A 15,356-nucleotide genomic window follows, 5' to 3' on the forward strand; every position below is an offset into this window, starting at 1 on the left:
GTGACTTCCCACCGCAAAGCCGCCACGCCGACATTTCCTTCCTGACGCCCAGCAGTGAGCCGCTGTGGGCACGACCCTTCCGACGCTCTCTGCTCCTTCTCGTTCCGTTGGGCTTCGGTTAAACTGCTCCTGAACAACCCCATGCAATTATTTTTTTGCAACTTTTCTTTCCTGTTTTGTCTTTTACTAGCACAAACCTTTTTGGATAAACCTTTCCTGCTCATACAATTGCAATACTGTATTTTTGTAGCCATTCGAGACCTGCTGGAAGCAGAGCTTCTTGTGCCATCCCTCTTGGGTTGCTGCTTCTACCACCCTGTAGCCTCCTGATTAAAATTTCCATATACTTAAGAGATTAAAAAAATGCATGCTGCTGCTGCAAGGATCTCTGCTTAGGTATTTCCATCACAAAGCAGCAACGTGGTGGTGCAGGGAGTGTACAACACACCGAGCCCAAGCCCACCTGAAGCTCAGGATTGGCTGTGGCCACCTGGAAGTCCAAATGGGTGCTGAGGCATGAACCCAGAGCTTGTACGTCCGAGGCCAGCTGCCCCAACTGATGAGGGACACCTCAGAAAAATGCAGCCCGTGGCCATTCGGGGTGCTGCAGCATCGGGATTTAGGGGTCGTTAAATCGTCTCTGGGTGGTTGACATATCCCTTATGGAAGAGCCAACATGGACCCAACTGTGCCCATGGTTTTGCAGCTGGCAGACACCTTCCTAGGAGCTGCTAACGGTGGCAATTAAGTAATAAGGCTTTTAAATTCGTGTGTTTTGTCAAACTGATAGAGGGGAGGTGGCAGGAGGTGAAGGGAAGAGCTGCAAGGGTTGTCCTCCTTGCAGGATGGACAGGATGGAAGGTCCTCCTGACCTTCCCACTGCCACCCGCACGTTGGTGGGTGCTAGACGTCCGTGGCCCATCGTTTCAGCCCCAAGTCGATGGGGCGGATGGGAGAAGGGACATTTTCCAGCTTTCAGAGGGCTGAAGCGGGGGGACGTGGGGCAGCCCCACGCCAGCCTCAGTCACGGGGCAGCGCACAGATCTGGAAGGGCTTGGGGCAGCGCGTGAGGCTGAGTGTGAAGGCGAAGGTCGGCGGGGCAGCCGCCGGCGCCTGGAAGGTGAACTTCTGCAGGAGGGCTGTGAAGAAGATGAAGAGCTCGGTCCTGGCGAGCTGTTCCCCGGGACAAGCCCGCTTGCCTGGAAAAGGAGCAAAAATAACCCCACCGAGTCCCGAGCGAGCTTCAACCACGTCTCAGGCTCCTCTCGCGTGTGCCGCCTTGCACAGGCTGCGGGAGCTTTTCTTCCTCGAAAGGTTAGGTGGCAATGTTCACCCACACATTTTGCAGAAACCTTCCCCAGAAGTTTACTGCTGAGCAAACTGCGATGGCTGTTCGGATAGATGAAGAGGGGAAACTCGGAAAAAAAGAAAAAAACCCAAAACATTTATGCAGCTTTCACAAGAGGAAGAAGCCTTATTTTTTCATCCTGCGATAACAAATTGATTTCCCTCCTGCTCCAAGCAGTCAGTATTAACTGTTAGTGGGATTTTTCACTGTGGGGATGGGCTGAAAGCTGGACAAGGAGCAGTACCCCCTAGTCTGGAGGGGATGTCTTGGGAAAAAAAAAAAGCAAGCATTGCAAAAAGGCAAACCATCTCCCCATCCATCATCCTACCTGCAGAGAAGGGCAGAAAAGCCTCCCGCCTCCTGTACTGGCCGTTTTCCAGGAAATGTTCAGGATTAAAGGTGTCTGGAGTCTCCCACACGTTTTTGTCGAACATTATCGAAGTCAGGCTGGTCATCAGGGTGGTGCCCTGCAAGAGGTGGAGAAAACGGGCGATTACGTGACGGAGAAGAGCCGATGTGTTGTCAGACTAGTTTATTATTAGCTCTGTTCCACTCACAATGTAAACTATGTTTTTTTTTAAGGGCAAAATGTTTTTTCCTAAGCTATGTAATTAAATGAGGGTGAGAGCCTATAGGATTGTTCACTTCTGTGCGCCTCTATGTATCACCATAGTGTTGATCCGTACCTTGTGCTGCTGTCACTGGTGGTGTTAATATAAACCAACTTTAAATTGGTAACACGGTGTTCCCGTAGGAATTTGAAGCAATTTAACCAAATAATTTTCAAATGATCCACATTATTGTGTTTTGGTTTTTTTTAAACCTGATCTGGTTTATCTTCACATCCTCCATTAGAAAAAGAAAAACATTCTAATCAGTGTGAAGCAAGATGCCCACATTTTTTGTTTTTAATTTTCCTTGATGCAACCAGTCATATACATGGAAGAGACTAGTTATATCTAAAATCTCATGTTTGCTTTCATAATTGCAGAACAGTGTGTATGCATTAATACCTATTACCTGTCTTTTATCAAGAGTTACTTTTAATAGATGATTTTTAATACTCTGTGGAATTAAGAAACCCAAACTGTTTACTTTCCTATTTTTCTTGGCCCTCTATTCCCATAATGCATGGAGAGCATCTTTTATAAAATTTAAGCAATAAACCTTTTAAAATTGAAAATTATGACCAACACCACAGGATCTCACAATTCTCCTCTATCGGGAGGGCTTGTATTTTCTATGTAACTGTGATATCTCTGTAAGATCCTTCTGGTTGGTTCCCCTCCAGGTGAGGTCTGGGACTTGATGTCACCATGAAGACCCCGCTCTGGTGGGATGAAGGAAAGGCTGGTGGTCTCCACGTACTTTGGGGAGGTGGAAGCCGCCCAAGGTGGTGTCGCTGGTGGACATCCTGGGCACCCCCAGTGGCACAATGTTGCCCATCCGCAGGACCTCGCTCAGCACTGCGCTGGTGTACGGCATGTTCTCCTTGTCGGCCATCATGGGCTGGCGGGACTGGCCGATCACCGTCTCAATTTCGAGCTGCACTTTCTCTATGGAAAGCAAAAAAAAATAAATAAAATACATCTGTGTTCAAAAGCTGTCCAGTAAGAAACCTGGGGCATGGGCATGTCCAGCACGTGGTAGAGCTGGAAATGGCTTTGTTTTCTGAGCTTCGTTTATCTAGTTTTGGGCCAAACGAAGGACCCATCATCCGTGGCCCTACCCTGAATGTGGGGGTACGTGGCCATGTAGAGCAGAGCCCAGCGGATGGCGGTTGCCGTGGTCTCAGTCCCGGTTAAGAAGAGGTCCAGGGTGGAGCACAGCAGGTTTTCCTCGTGGAAATATGAGCTGGTGTCACCCTTAAACTTGGGGAAAAAACACGGCAATGAAAACCCTTACTAATGAGGGGATGCTTTCAAAAACCCAATCCAAACCCACCTGTACGTAAGTCCTGCTGCTAGTTTATTATCCACCAGCCCCGGACTTGGAAATTTCTACCCCTTACTTTCATTGAATTTCAAGCCCTATGGACTGCTTTGAAAGACAACCTGTTTGCTGTAGAATGACTCTTGAAAGCAGGTAGCATTTTTAAATGTGAAGTTTCACAATAGCAAACACAGGCCTGCAAGCTCTCATAGAAACGTGAACACGTTCCCTGAGAGTCCTCCTACGCCGTGTGGCAGAATGAAAAATGGAAGAAGACAAAGTGTAAATACTTTCAAATGAAAAAAAAAAAAAATCTGTGTGTTTTCAAAGTGATCAGGCTCCTGCTGTTGCTAAAAAGTTTGACGTGGAAGAGGTAGGGAGGAGAAGGCAACGCGGGAGGCATGAGCTCCTCTTACAAAACAGCCTTGAGTCTTGTCTGCTCATTTTATGGGTTAAGGTTTAGGTGTTTCCCTCTTACCTTTTCTATTTCCTTCAGGTAACAGTCAATATAATCTCCTGCCTCGGACTGGTCTAAATTCTCCTTGTGCTTTGCGATCACTTCTTTCACAAAATATTGAAGTTTCTCCCAGTGCCTGAAGATTTTCCTAAAGGGTCCTGGCAGCCATCTCATGACCAAAGGAAAAGCATTATACAGCTGGTGAGAAATGAATCAGAGCAAAAGAGCATTTCTTGAGTTAAAAAAGAGCAGGTGTCATAGCTGAGATGCTAGTACAGTTTATTACCTCTGCTTGCTACTGGGAAAAAGTATCAGTTTTGCTACAAAGGTCAATTTAGTTACACAGATGTAAACAAGTACAAAGAAGACAAGAATTAGCCAGATGTTTTCTGCTGATAAAGTTCTCTGATATTGGGTGGCCAAAGCTGCCACCTCATGTGAAGTGGTGACTGGAGTGAGAAATCAGTGTGGATGCAGAGAAGCCCCTTAGTGCTGGGGTCTGTGGAGGGGACAGAGATCAGACCTGACCCATGGTGTGCAGCCATGCAGAAGCTCTGTCCCCAGATCCACCTATTTTGGTTATAAACCTGCACTCTCAGACAGTTTTGACATAAAAAAAAGTTATTTGAGAAACTGGTTGGGAAAGGGGTGGGGGAAAAGATGAGAATTTTCACAAAGTGCTACTAATTGGCTCTTCTTTTTGTAGAAACATAGATATTTTCAAGGTTTTTTCATTGTTCTTTGGTTATGTCAGGCATAAGATTGTTTTTACAGTCCTGTAGTGTTTTTTCTCTATGTGCCTCAATAATTTTAACTTGCTTCCTTACTTTCCTGATGGATTTTGTGTATAAACCCAGTCTAATGTAAAACAATACTCGTGGTCATTTCCCTTATAACATGACTCTTTTTCTACAGGGAAAAGCAGACTATGTCAGTGCCTTAGAAACTCCGGTTTCTGAGCACTTACATGCGGCTGAAGCTGGAAAAGCATCTGACCGGCTTTACCTGGCCCCAGAAACTTCCGATGAGCAGCAGCGTTTCAGCCAGTGAGTGCAGTAATTCCTGGAAACGGTTGTCATGATAGTCGAAGCGGTTCCCAAAAGTTATGGAACAGATGATGTTCGAAACAGCACTATTAATTTTGTAATGAGGGTCAAACGGTTGTCCTGGAGGAAACAAAATGAAAGACAGCTTTCTTTTTTTTCTTTAAAGTCTGAGTCAAAACCACTTTCTCTATCAGATCAACAGTTGTGAAGTTGGGGTGAGACCTCACCTACTTTTCACTCATGGTGATGCTAAGGCTTCACCCCATGTCCTGGGGTCCCACCACCCCCATCACTTGGGGTTGGGCATTGTGTGCCACGACACCCTTTCTCCGAGGACATCCCCTTCTGTCTCCAGCCCAGCCTGCTGGCACACACCGACGTTAGCACAGACCTGCCGGAGCAGGGTTTGAACCATTTTCCAGGGAAAAAACCCAGGAGCTTGCCATGCTATGGCTGGGGTTTGCATGCTCCAGCATGGTTTTGGTGCCAATTTCAAACACCAGGAGAGGGTCCCTCAAAGCTTAGCCTGGGGCAGGGAGCTCAGGCCTAACCACACTGCAAAAATGCCGTTGCACTGGCCTTTAACTGTCCACCACAAAGAAATCAAGTGAGATGGAGGAGAGAGGGGAGAGGGAGAGGATTGCAGGTCTCTGCGCCCACCTGTAAACTCCAGCAATAGCTCATATGGTCCATAGACATGATGTGCATCAGCTCCTAGAAGAGCAAAGTGTGGTGTGACGTTCGTCACATCTGCATTCCTTGGCAGAGGTACCGAGCAGAGCCCATCATGTCCTAGGGCACATTTAGGCAGCCTGGAGAGCTACTTGCCGTGATATGAGATACTAGTATCAGTAATGAATCCAGTCCAGCCCTGAGCTGCTGCCGGTACGCTGGGGAGCATCACTTTGAAATGCAAGGCACTCTGCACAGGACTGCTGATCTCCCCACTCTTCAAGAAAGTAATTAAACTGGGCTGGTGCTCAGATATGAGAGTGATGGACATGATCACTATTTGTCATTACTAATGGGAAGAAAGGCCCAAACCAGCAGCTTAATTAGTTTATTGATTAGGACTATAAAGGACTATAATCAATTGGCAACATGAAGTATTTGGCCTGTTCAGTGCAACAGCAATTAAAATGGAGCAAGTTCAGTATATAATTTCACAATTCCTATTTAGATCTTTCTTATTTACTATATATAGCTCCATAGAATTAGCTAAACCCCATCTGCTTCTATTTAAAGCTGAAGTGCAACATCACCCATGTACCAACATACAAATTATTCTTACTAATATCCCTCTGGCAGTTCTTAAAAGCTGGACCATAAAAGAGCAAGGCACATGCTTCATCTGTGCATGATACAAAAGGAAAGCCTGACTAAACAAGTTTTAAAATACTTTGCAAAACCAAGGACAAGCAGAGGTTAACTAAGCCTCCGAGCGTATGTGCCTGATAGCAGGAGAGCTGCATTTATTCCTTCACAGAATACAGGAGAGACTTTCTTAGCCCTATAAACATGCAAGTTTTAATAAACACCTAGTATATATTCACTTAATATTAACAAGGAAGAACTAAAATAGCAGGCCTGAGGTCTCAAATAAGTGCCAAAAGGGGCAGTCTGGAAGTGTAAGGTAGAGATTTGAGCTATTGAAGAAATGTTTTGCATGTTAGGAGCTGTGTCGGAGTGAGAGTTTTACTTTTCGTTGTTCATTTAGCTGGAAGCTTTGGGCATAGTGCTGTACCTTAACCGCCCACCTTTCTCCTCCTCAATCGTCTCCACAAGGTACCGGCTCTCCTCTTGCACTTTTTCCTCAAAACTTACAGCAATGGTTTTCAGTGTTGCTGAAGCAAACTTTCTCTGTTGCCTCCATATATGGCCATTTGATGATATGAGCCCTGTAGGTAGAAAAAAACAAGCAAACAAACCTCTCTCTGGGTCACATATGAGTGACGGGATTAGGCAGTGGCCATTCATCTTGAACAAAGACTCCAAACTGAAGCAAACAAACTCCATAGACACGGAAAAACTATAGCTTTGCCTGGGAATTAAAATTCAAGAGTAATTGGCTTATGCTAAAGATCTAGCTTTATGGATTTGCTTTAATCTGCTACTTTGTCACTTTGCGTGGGAAAAAAAGGTGTAAGCCAAAATACTATAAGTACTATCACGCTGTTGGCAGAGCTGCAGGCAGGAGCACCATTCCCTGTCTCTGGAGCTATATGCAACCCGGGGAGAAAAAGTAAAGGAGAAATTAAAACCAAGGGGAAAACTCTTCAAGTGTATTGATTGCTGGGCAGCTTGCATTTATTTCTCCTCTTTCATCAAGACCTGATGATCCCATCATCATCCCTAAATCCCAGAGAGATTAAAACGTACACCTGTGAGATTATCAGACTGAACTCAGTTCTTGCCTTACTCTGCGCAAGCTTTTATGGATGCAATTAGCAAGGGTTGAATTCAATCTGTTTCTTTCACTCTAACTGTTATCACTGCAAATAGATGAAAAATTTCTACCAAAAATCCTGGTAGCTGTGCTTACCAAAGCCTTTAAATATTTCTTGGAGGAGTGGAATATTTGGCCGATCTGCAAATATTTCAGCCTGGTGGACAAGAGCTTCTCTCACCATCTGGTACCCGTTGACCACCACAAAAGTCAGACTTCCAAACTGCACGCTGAAGATGTTCCCATACCGACCAGTAAGCTGAAAGAGAGTTCATCGCCCTCTGAAAGCAAGAAGGTGGAGATTTTCAAAACTCACCCGGACAAGACCTCGAGCAATGGCATCTAACTTTGAATTTAGTCCTGCGTGGAGCAAGAGGACTTAAGAAAAACTCAAACCCAAGTCTGCAGGTCCCATCCAATCTAAACTATTCTATGAAGACTGGAGACCGCATAAAAAATGCTAGAGAGCTGTAGTGTGGAAGAGATTGTTTGCTTATATTTGTTAGCAGGTATGACCTGGGTTTCACCAGGTGGTTGCATCGATTTAGCTTGTAACAAGGACATTACTTGCTTTGCAACTGATGGGCATCTGTTCCATCTTCTTCACAGGAAGGGTACAAGAGGTGAGGACACCACGTGGGTCACCATGCCCAGGCTTTTGCTGCTGAGGGCAAAGCACAACAAATAATCCCCTTCATCAACGTTGTGTCTAAAATACTGTGGTTTCTTGCTCCAGCGACCCTATTTAGAAAGTGGCTCCAACTGCTGATGGCTTCAAACCTACTTCTAATTTTAAGCCTAAATGCATTTATGGCCAAATTATAGCCATTTTCCTTGCATGGACTTTGCTAGCTTTAGTGTCTCCTGTGCAGCATTCACCTCCCTGATGTGCAAGAGCAGAGGGCCATCATACAGTCTCTCTGGCCCCACTCTGCCAAGGAGCTCAGGCCATCCTCTTAGTACGAGTCTACATGAAAGGGCACACGTGGTCACCCTGAACTGCCTTGGTGACTTGTGAAACTAGTCCGGAGCCAAATGGGTGTCTCAGTCATTGTGTGCATGTAAATGAATGCAATGATTAATTTTATTAGTAATAATTGTGTGTATTGACAAAATATCCTGAGCATGCTGCCTCAGCCTTCCCCAAGGGTTCCCCTAGGGGACACCCATGCTACTGGCCCGTGAAAATCCAGGGTAGATAGACTGGTGTCAGCCTGCTAAGTAAAAGCAAGAGATAAATAGTCACCAGAAAGCATATTTGCAACCAGCAAGTCAGAATTTTTCCTTCCACTTTTTCAGGGAAGCATACTCAGCATCTATAAAATATCTCTTGTTGGCTTTGGTGGGAGTCAAAGCTCTGGAAAGGTTTCCAGAGAAATCACTGCCTCTTTCTGCGACACAGAAGAAGCCACAGGGATGGTTAACTCAGGATCTTAAATGTTTCTTTCAGAGGTAATGGGGCCAATCGTTGGCCTCTGAGCAAAGACAACGACAAGACAATTTCCAGAGATGATCTTCATAGTCCAAACAGTTCATTTCTCGCACAGCACTTGCCATCTGTCCCCCAGCCTGGCCCAGTCCCTCCAAACCCTTCCTGGATTCCAGCAGAAAATGGTCATGGTCAGATGGGAAGAAAGAGGAGGAACATGTAGGTCTTCCTCCATTCTTTCCCATTGGACCTTCCTACTCCCATGGAAGAGGAGGTGACAGTAAGAGAGAAAACCAAGAAGGGTCCTCTATCATACATGGTTTATTATATAGCTAGTTCTTCAGAGGCTGCCCTTGCTTCGCATCTTTGGTGACAAAAGTCACTGAAGAGGTGAAATACTGTTAGGAGGAGAAATGTCCATGGAGCTCTTACCTTCTGCAGCGCAAGATGGAGTGGCTGCTTCAAGTCCACGAACGTTCCCACGAGAGGAAAGAGCTGTGGCCCTGGAGGGAAATTCCTGGGTCGTCTCTTTTTCACAAGGTCAATAATCAAAAGAAATGTGACCAGAAGCAGCAAGAGTGTCCAACCGTTCAGCTTTTCCAAGAGAGAAACCAAATCAGGCCAAAACTGAAGCTCCATCTTGGCTGATGAACTCACGGATTTTCATCCCAGGAAGGGACTTGATGCTGGTGTTAACATTTGCTAAAACAGGAGTAAGAAAGGACTGGAAAGAAAACAAAGAACAAGCTAAGATGCTGATAGCTTACTGGGGACAGGACTTCTCATGGGCGAGCTGCTTTCTCATGTACAGCTACTGCCAGACCACCTGCTGAATAACTAAACACCAGGATCTCCAAAAACAACCCCAAAACCTCAGACCATTTGGCCAAACAAAAGCAATCTTGCAAACCTTTAGCTTTATATCTCTGTCAACTCCCCAGTTTTCTTATGGAAGAATATTCCTCCCTTCTGCCCTTAACAAGGAGCTCCTTTATACAGACACCTAGCAGGGATTATAAGCATTACAAACATCTGAGGTTAGGTGAAAGCAGCTTACTTGGCTAATTACATATGGTGGGCGTTGCATAATTTAAAAAACGGTAAGGCATCTGAGGTGATGGGCACCATACAAGTCTCTAAGGGGCTGATCCTGTTAAGCGCTAAGCACCGTCTGCGAAGGGCTGGATGCCTTCAGTGCCCACCAAAGCCTGCCCGGCTTTGCCAGAGTCATCAGGTGAAGTTCGGACAAGGGAAGCTCTGCGAGAGCCCAGGGCTCTGCCCAGCCACTTAAATGAGAGTTAAAGGAGCTTAATTTCGAGAGTGAGAACGTAGGCTCATGCATCTGCCAGCTAAAGGAGAGATTGGAACTTATGCATTTAAATCTCCTGGGTTTTCCGAAAATCTCCTTTGAATAAAGCTTCATGCTGTCCCAGGGGAAGGTTGCAGTGGACCAACAGTGATCTCTGTGACCGTGAATCAACCTTGTCTCACCTGCCAATATTTTAACTACGACTTGTTTCCAGCACCCTTTTTTTTTTTCTTTTAAGAGATTTACTTTGCAAACAATCTAAATTTATACTGAAGCAAAACTGTCAATAATGATTTTTCAAATTATTCACCTCGAAGGTACGGTGAGAAGTTCTGAAGAATGGTAAATTTTTATTGTCTTCAACGTTTTTCAGAAAGCTTTAATTTTTCAGGAAAAAATGCAAATTTTCATAGGAAATAATAATTGTGAAAAAATTTTGGTATTCTCTAGTCTTTCACCACTTTTAAAAGCTTTGCTGTCCATGTGTCTCATAACCTTGGTGGCTGCAGTGACAGCAGAAGCACACACAGGCTGTATGACAGACCTGCACCTTAGTTATTGCAGGAGTCCTTTCTAAGGGTAATACCTACATGCAACCCAACGCTTCTTGGTTTGAAATAGTATTTACGGGTTTCTGGATGGTATTAGGAACCAAATGGGGAGCAGTGATGGGAGAAACATCTCACATCACTGGTGTATAAAGTATATTTCACATGTCGCTGCAGCACAGCTGTGAGCAGCAGTGGTTGGACATGGTTTGCTTCTCCCCATGCCGTGCACCCGTGATGCTCCTGTACCCGTTTGCTTCAACGCACCTATTCCACCCTTCCTGGTGTGGCAAGCCGAGCCTCGCTTCCCAGAGGCTAAATCAGGATAGTGGGCTCGTGCTCTTCATCCTGGCATCGGGGAGATGACTCGGTTGGTGGAGGTGTCAGCCTACAGCATGCTCAAAGGGACTGTGATGATAAGGCGTCAACTTCTGCTAGCCCAGTTTCACTCCCCTGTTCTTCGCTATGCCATATGATTTGTCAGCATGCACACAGAGTGCAGATCCCTCTACCACTTGTGGCTGCTGTGAATCGGGCTACGTGCAAAGCCAAGGTGTTAATGTGTTCTTCTGGGTGGTGTTGTGGGGGTGGATGCATCGTGGTTGACAGGAGAAATGTTATTTTTAGCAGGAGGAGCACATTTTGCATGTACTCACATGTGTCTTGTCAGTCAGAAACCTCAAGCCTATTACTTTGCCTTGAAGCTTCACATGTCCAAATGCATCTCTTCACAAAGTTCTTAACATGCCAGATTTACTAAAAATTAGGGAAGAGCATTCCAGTATTAGCAGGGCTCTCCTAACCTCGGTAGACAATAACACCAGCATGTTTCCAAACTGCGTTGCGACGATGCTATTTTGGGTCCCAGGCTTTAATGAAATCAGTTCTCGGCACGTGGTGATGTGCAAATCCCCAGTCACTGAGGAAGTCATATCACTGCGGCGCATGGGCAGTACAAAGGTGTTGGACAATTCCTATTTTTGCAGTCTCGACAAGACCCTTAGTTTTAAGATCCTGGTCTCCTGGAAGATGAACCTGTGCCTCTGGCCAGCACCACGAACACAAGGACACCGGTCTTCTGTGGTCCAAATAGACAAAATGTGAATTAATATAAGGATGTACACCCACACATCTAATAGGGAGCAGGATGTAAACCCGCCTTACCTAGTTCCTCCTTGAATAACTCTTCTGACCCCAGTACACAACTTTTTGACCACCTCACCTGAGCTCATGGATACCATGTAGATAAATTGTGCCATATTGCACGGACACACACACATCACTGCTTGAATATTAAGGCATCTTGAACAGCCAACAGACAGAAATTGGCCCATATGCTTTGTACCTTCTTCCCTGGCTAGATGTCTAACTGTGTGCAGAAGGTTTTGAAACACAAAGAGAAACATTCTGTTAAAAACGCAATTACCATTTGTTTTTCAAGATATAGTATCCCATTATTTTTTCCAGAGAAGTGAAATTCAATAAGGTTACAACAGAATGTAGTCCAACAGTTACCGTACTTTCAGAGCATTATTTAAGCTACAGAATTTCTTAATGATTAGAAACATATGTAGGAAAAATCACATGCAAAATGAGAATGACTGGAGACAATTTTTCCCCCAAACACTTTTTTTCAGGCAAGTAACAGCTCATCCACCACTGTGGTTCCATCCACCACGTTGGAGGTGTGAGACCCACCCACCCGGGGAGCCGCGCGCTCAGGTCACGTCAACCGACAGGCTCCAGCGAAGTCCGAGGACCCATCCTGATTTACACCAAGGAATATTTTGCTGCTTCTTTCCTTCTTATGCCAGACCCAAAGGAGTGATGCCATTTTCACCACGGGCAAGCTGGTGAACAGCAGCCACCACCCCGATGTGCCTGTTAAGGCCAGGTCCCAGAGGGCTTTCGTGTAGGTGCAACTGCTGTTTCAGGTGAGTCCTCGTGGACCTGGAGGCAACGGCAGCTTTGGACACTCATTTCCTTTTGGGATTTGCTTTACTGGATCAAATGAAATCTACAGGAGATTTGTAATTGCAGAAAGCCAGGAACGGAGAGTGCTGGGGCAGCCATACCTCCTGGAGCAAGCTCAGGAAAGATGTGGTTGAACCCAGTCCTTAAGCTTAAATTCCCCGCTTGGGGTGATTTCACCGGGACGTAAGTGCTCCCACGGGAGCTGAGGGCTCCGATATATCTAGGACTCTGACTCCAAGCCCAGAAATCAATAATCCAAGTCCGTATTTACTGCTGTGCATGTTTGGCCTCCAGTGTTGCATCTTCTCTCTCTCCTACCGCAGACTAGATGCAAATATTCTCTAGGTTTTCCTGGGACTCCCATAGACCTCTCACCTAGAGCCTCCTGGCCTTTTAGTGCGTTTCCAGCACTAATTAAAGCTATAAGGCAGGCAACTGTCACCATGAATGGGTAAACTGAGGCGTTAGGAGCCTAAACTAAGCAGTGTGAGTAGACCTACAAGGTGTCCCGTTGTGCAATCCGGGAAGGATCCCAGAAGATGGTATGCTCGGTCCGCTTCTGTAACAGACCAGAAGGTCCCTTTTCTGCTGTAGAAGGCAGTTGTGGTGAAGGGATTGCGTTCAGCTTTGTCAGCCAGATAATTAAATGTAGGTAGCAAAAAGCGCTGCAGGGAGCACTCGCCGTGCCTCCGGACCCTGGATCAGCCCCTGACTTTTTGGTCTTTGGCCCAAGATTTTATTCCCTTCGCGGCCAGGAGCTGCATTGCCTTTGCCAGCCCCACGCTGCCCCGCACGGCAGACCCCATACGGACGTATCGAATCAGATTTCGGGGGTGCCGGGTGCTTCCCCCCCAAGGGGGCCACGCTCACGGCACTGCCGGCGGCAACCGCCCACGATCCCCTTGGCAAGACTCCGCCGCCGTCTGCCGCAACCTGGCAGAGCTGGGGCTGCAACCCCGGCTGTTCGCACGGGGCGGCTTCCCGCATCCAAGCTCTTCCTCCGACTCTCCATAAACCTCTAAAATACTCTCCTTTCTAAGATGCACCTTTTCAGTATTCACAGAGAAGAGTACAGTCACATATTCCTCTCAAAGCCACAAGGACTTGACTAGAGCTAAAATGTCATTTATGTACATATCACAAGCGTTTTTCTAGGCACAGATGTCTTTCTGGTGCCAATATGCTGTTTATGTACTTATCTGTCACAAGCACATGTCTACATACATATGCCCTGCTGGCAGAGGCACAGAGCATTTTGAAACTCTTATTAGACTGCTAATGAATAATACGCATACAAAGGAGAAAACAGAAGGTGGATCTATCAGGAACAGCCTCTTTCTTAACTACCTTTTAATTGTAGGAGAGGAAGAAAAGAGATGAATTTTGATATGTTGGCATCTGTGAAGGCCTGCTTAGCAGCATCGAACGCCATCATTTTAAAAGCGGATTTTTCACAGGTTTGGGTATTTTGGGGGGGGATTTTTTTTTTTCTTAAAAAAAAAAAAAAACCCACAAAATTTTGACACTGAGAGTATTGCAAATCCTGGTGCCAATGATGTACGATAGTGTGATTGTCACCATGGAATGCTGAAAAGCCCGAGCAGCTGTTTGGCATATTGACAGTGCGAATTCGGAGCGTTTTAAATGCAAATGACAGTATTCAATTGATCGCACGAAAACAATGGGTCATAGCCTTACCTTTCCTTGGCTACGCTCTGAATAATCAGTCTGCAAATCCATGCACAATAGGGATATTGTACACATTCTGGGGATTTTGTTCCCCATGTACACGGGGGTCGATATGATGCTGCTTTTGGGCAGAGCTGAAAAAGAGGTGCTGCTGCACTATCCCGGGCACCCGGCTGGGGTGAGGTGGGGAAAGGGGCATAATTTGCTCCGAATCCACCACGTCCTAAGTGTCAGCCTGTTTTTCTTCACTTCTATCCTTTTCTGCTTGCTCTTTAATCATTCCCAAGGGTGGCTGGCTTTCTGCCTGACTTGTCTCCATTATACCCTGCTGCAATCAATATGGCAAGCAGAAATCAGCAGGAGAAGGCATGTTCTGCTCTCAGTGAGAGCCGGTGGGAGGGAAGGAGATCAGGCCAGCCAGCTGCAACCCCAGCCCGGCAGGCAAACCGAAATCCAGCCGAAAAAGCTGCCGCCAGACGCCTGGGTCTTGTTTCCTTCATGGTGCCCCCTGCCCAGCGGCGAACAGCAGGTAAAGGTCTTCCTCCCTCGCCCAGCCCAGGGAGGGCAGGCAGCAAAACCTAGCGGTGGTAAAATTTCCACTGAAAGCAGCTTTTCTTTTGCAGTGGTGGAAAGAAGAAGGAGTAGGGTCCTTCCGAAGCAGAAACCTCCAGGAATGGGGCACCCACACTTTCACCCTGTGCAGGACGGTTATATACGGACACTGCTGAGCCCTTGATGATGCTCACACTGGTTCAGGTCTCCAAGGCTGGCCGTGCTAACTTGAAGGCAGCCACTGCCACTCCTGAATATCTCTAGCCATAGCTTTTTGTTTTCAAGACCCAGATTTCTTTAAAAACAAGTTCAAAAAAGGCACAAGAGTCCTATGGGTGAGGATATCACCCAGACAGTGCTATCTGCCCATGGCTTTACCTTACAGCATACACATATGACATCTCCCTCCAAGAATTTTAACCTAGTGAATTTCTTCTCTTGCCTTGTTCTGTAAGCCTGAAAGAACTTTTCAGGGTCTGTTCCCATACCTGCAATCCCCCGATTGCAGCTAAATTGTACCAGTGAGCAGTACTTTTGTGTCTCCTGTGCTTCCATCCAGCCTTCTGGTGTTTCAGTCATAAGCATTTTGGGTCAAGCACTGTTTTTTTGGATCTCCTTGATCCGTG

General features: G+C 46.1%; 1 protein-coding gene across 3 annotated transcripts; it reads right to left on the reverse strand.

Moving 5' to 3' along the window:
- Window positions 1–866: 866 nt before the first annotated feature.
- On the reverse strand, window positions 867–13,649 carry LOC128148164 (cytochrome P450 2J2-like). Of its 3 annotated transcripts, none has more exons than XM_052801694.1 (10): window positions 10,783–13,649; window positions 9,091–9,382; window positions 7,326–7,488; window positions 6,541–6,681; window positions 4,743–4,903; window positions 3,759–3,935; window positions 3,078–3,219; window positions 2,717–2,904; window positions 1,677–1,815; window positions 867–1,199 (listed from the first exon to the last, which is right to left on the reverse strand). In XM_052801694.1, the coding sequence occupies exons 2-10, from the start codon at window positions 9,295–9,297 to the stop codon at window positions 1,021–1,023; spliced, it is 1,497 nt and encodes a 498-aa protein (XP_052657654.1). In that variant the 5' UTR covers window positions 9,298–9,382; window positions 10,783–13,649; the 3' UTR covers window positions 867–1,020. The 3 variants fall into 3 exon arrangements, with proteins under 3 accessions (XP_052657654.1, XP_052657653.1, XP_052657652.1); XM_052801693.1 differs by lacking the exon at window positions 10,783–13,649 and adding an exon at window positions 9,569–9,663; XM_052801692.1 differs by lacking the exon at window positions 10,783–13,649 and having other exon boundaries at window positions 9,091–9,647.
- Between the last annotated feature and the right edge of the window lie 1,707 nt (window positions 13,650–15,356).

The sequence above is a fragment of the Harpia harpyja genome, chromosome 11 (genome assembly GCF_026419915.1).
Source record: "Harpia harpyja isolate bHarHar1 chromosome 11, bHarHar1 primary haplotype, whole genome shotgun sequence".
In the NCBI taxonomy this organism is placed as follows: Eukaryota; Metazoa; Chordata; class Aves; order Accipitriformes; family Accipitridae; genus Harpia; species Harpia harpyja.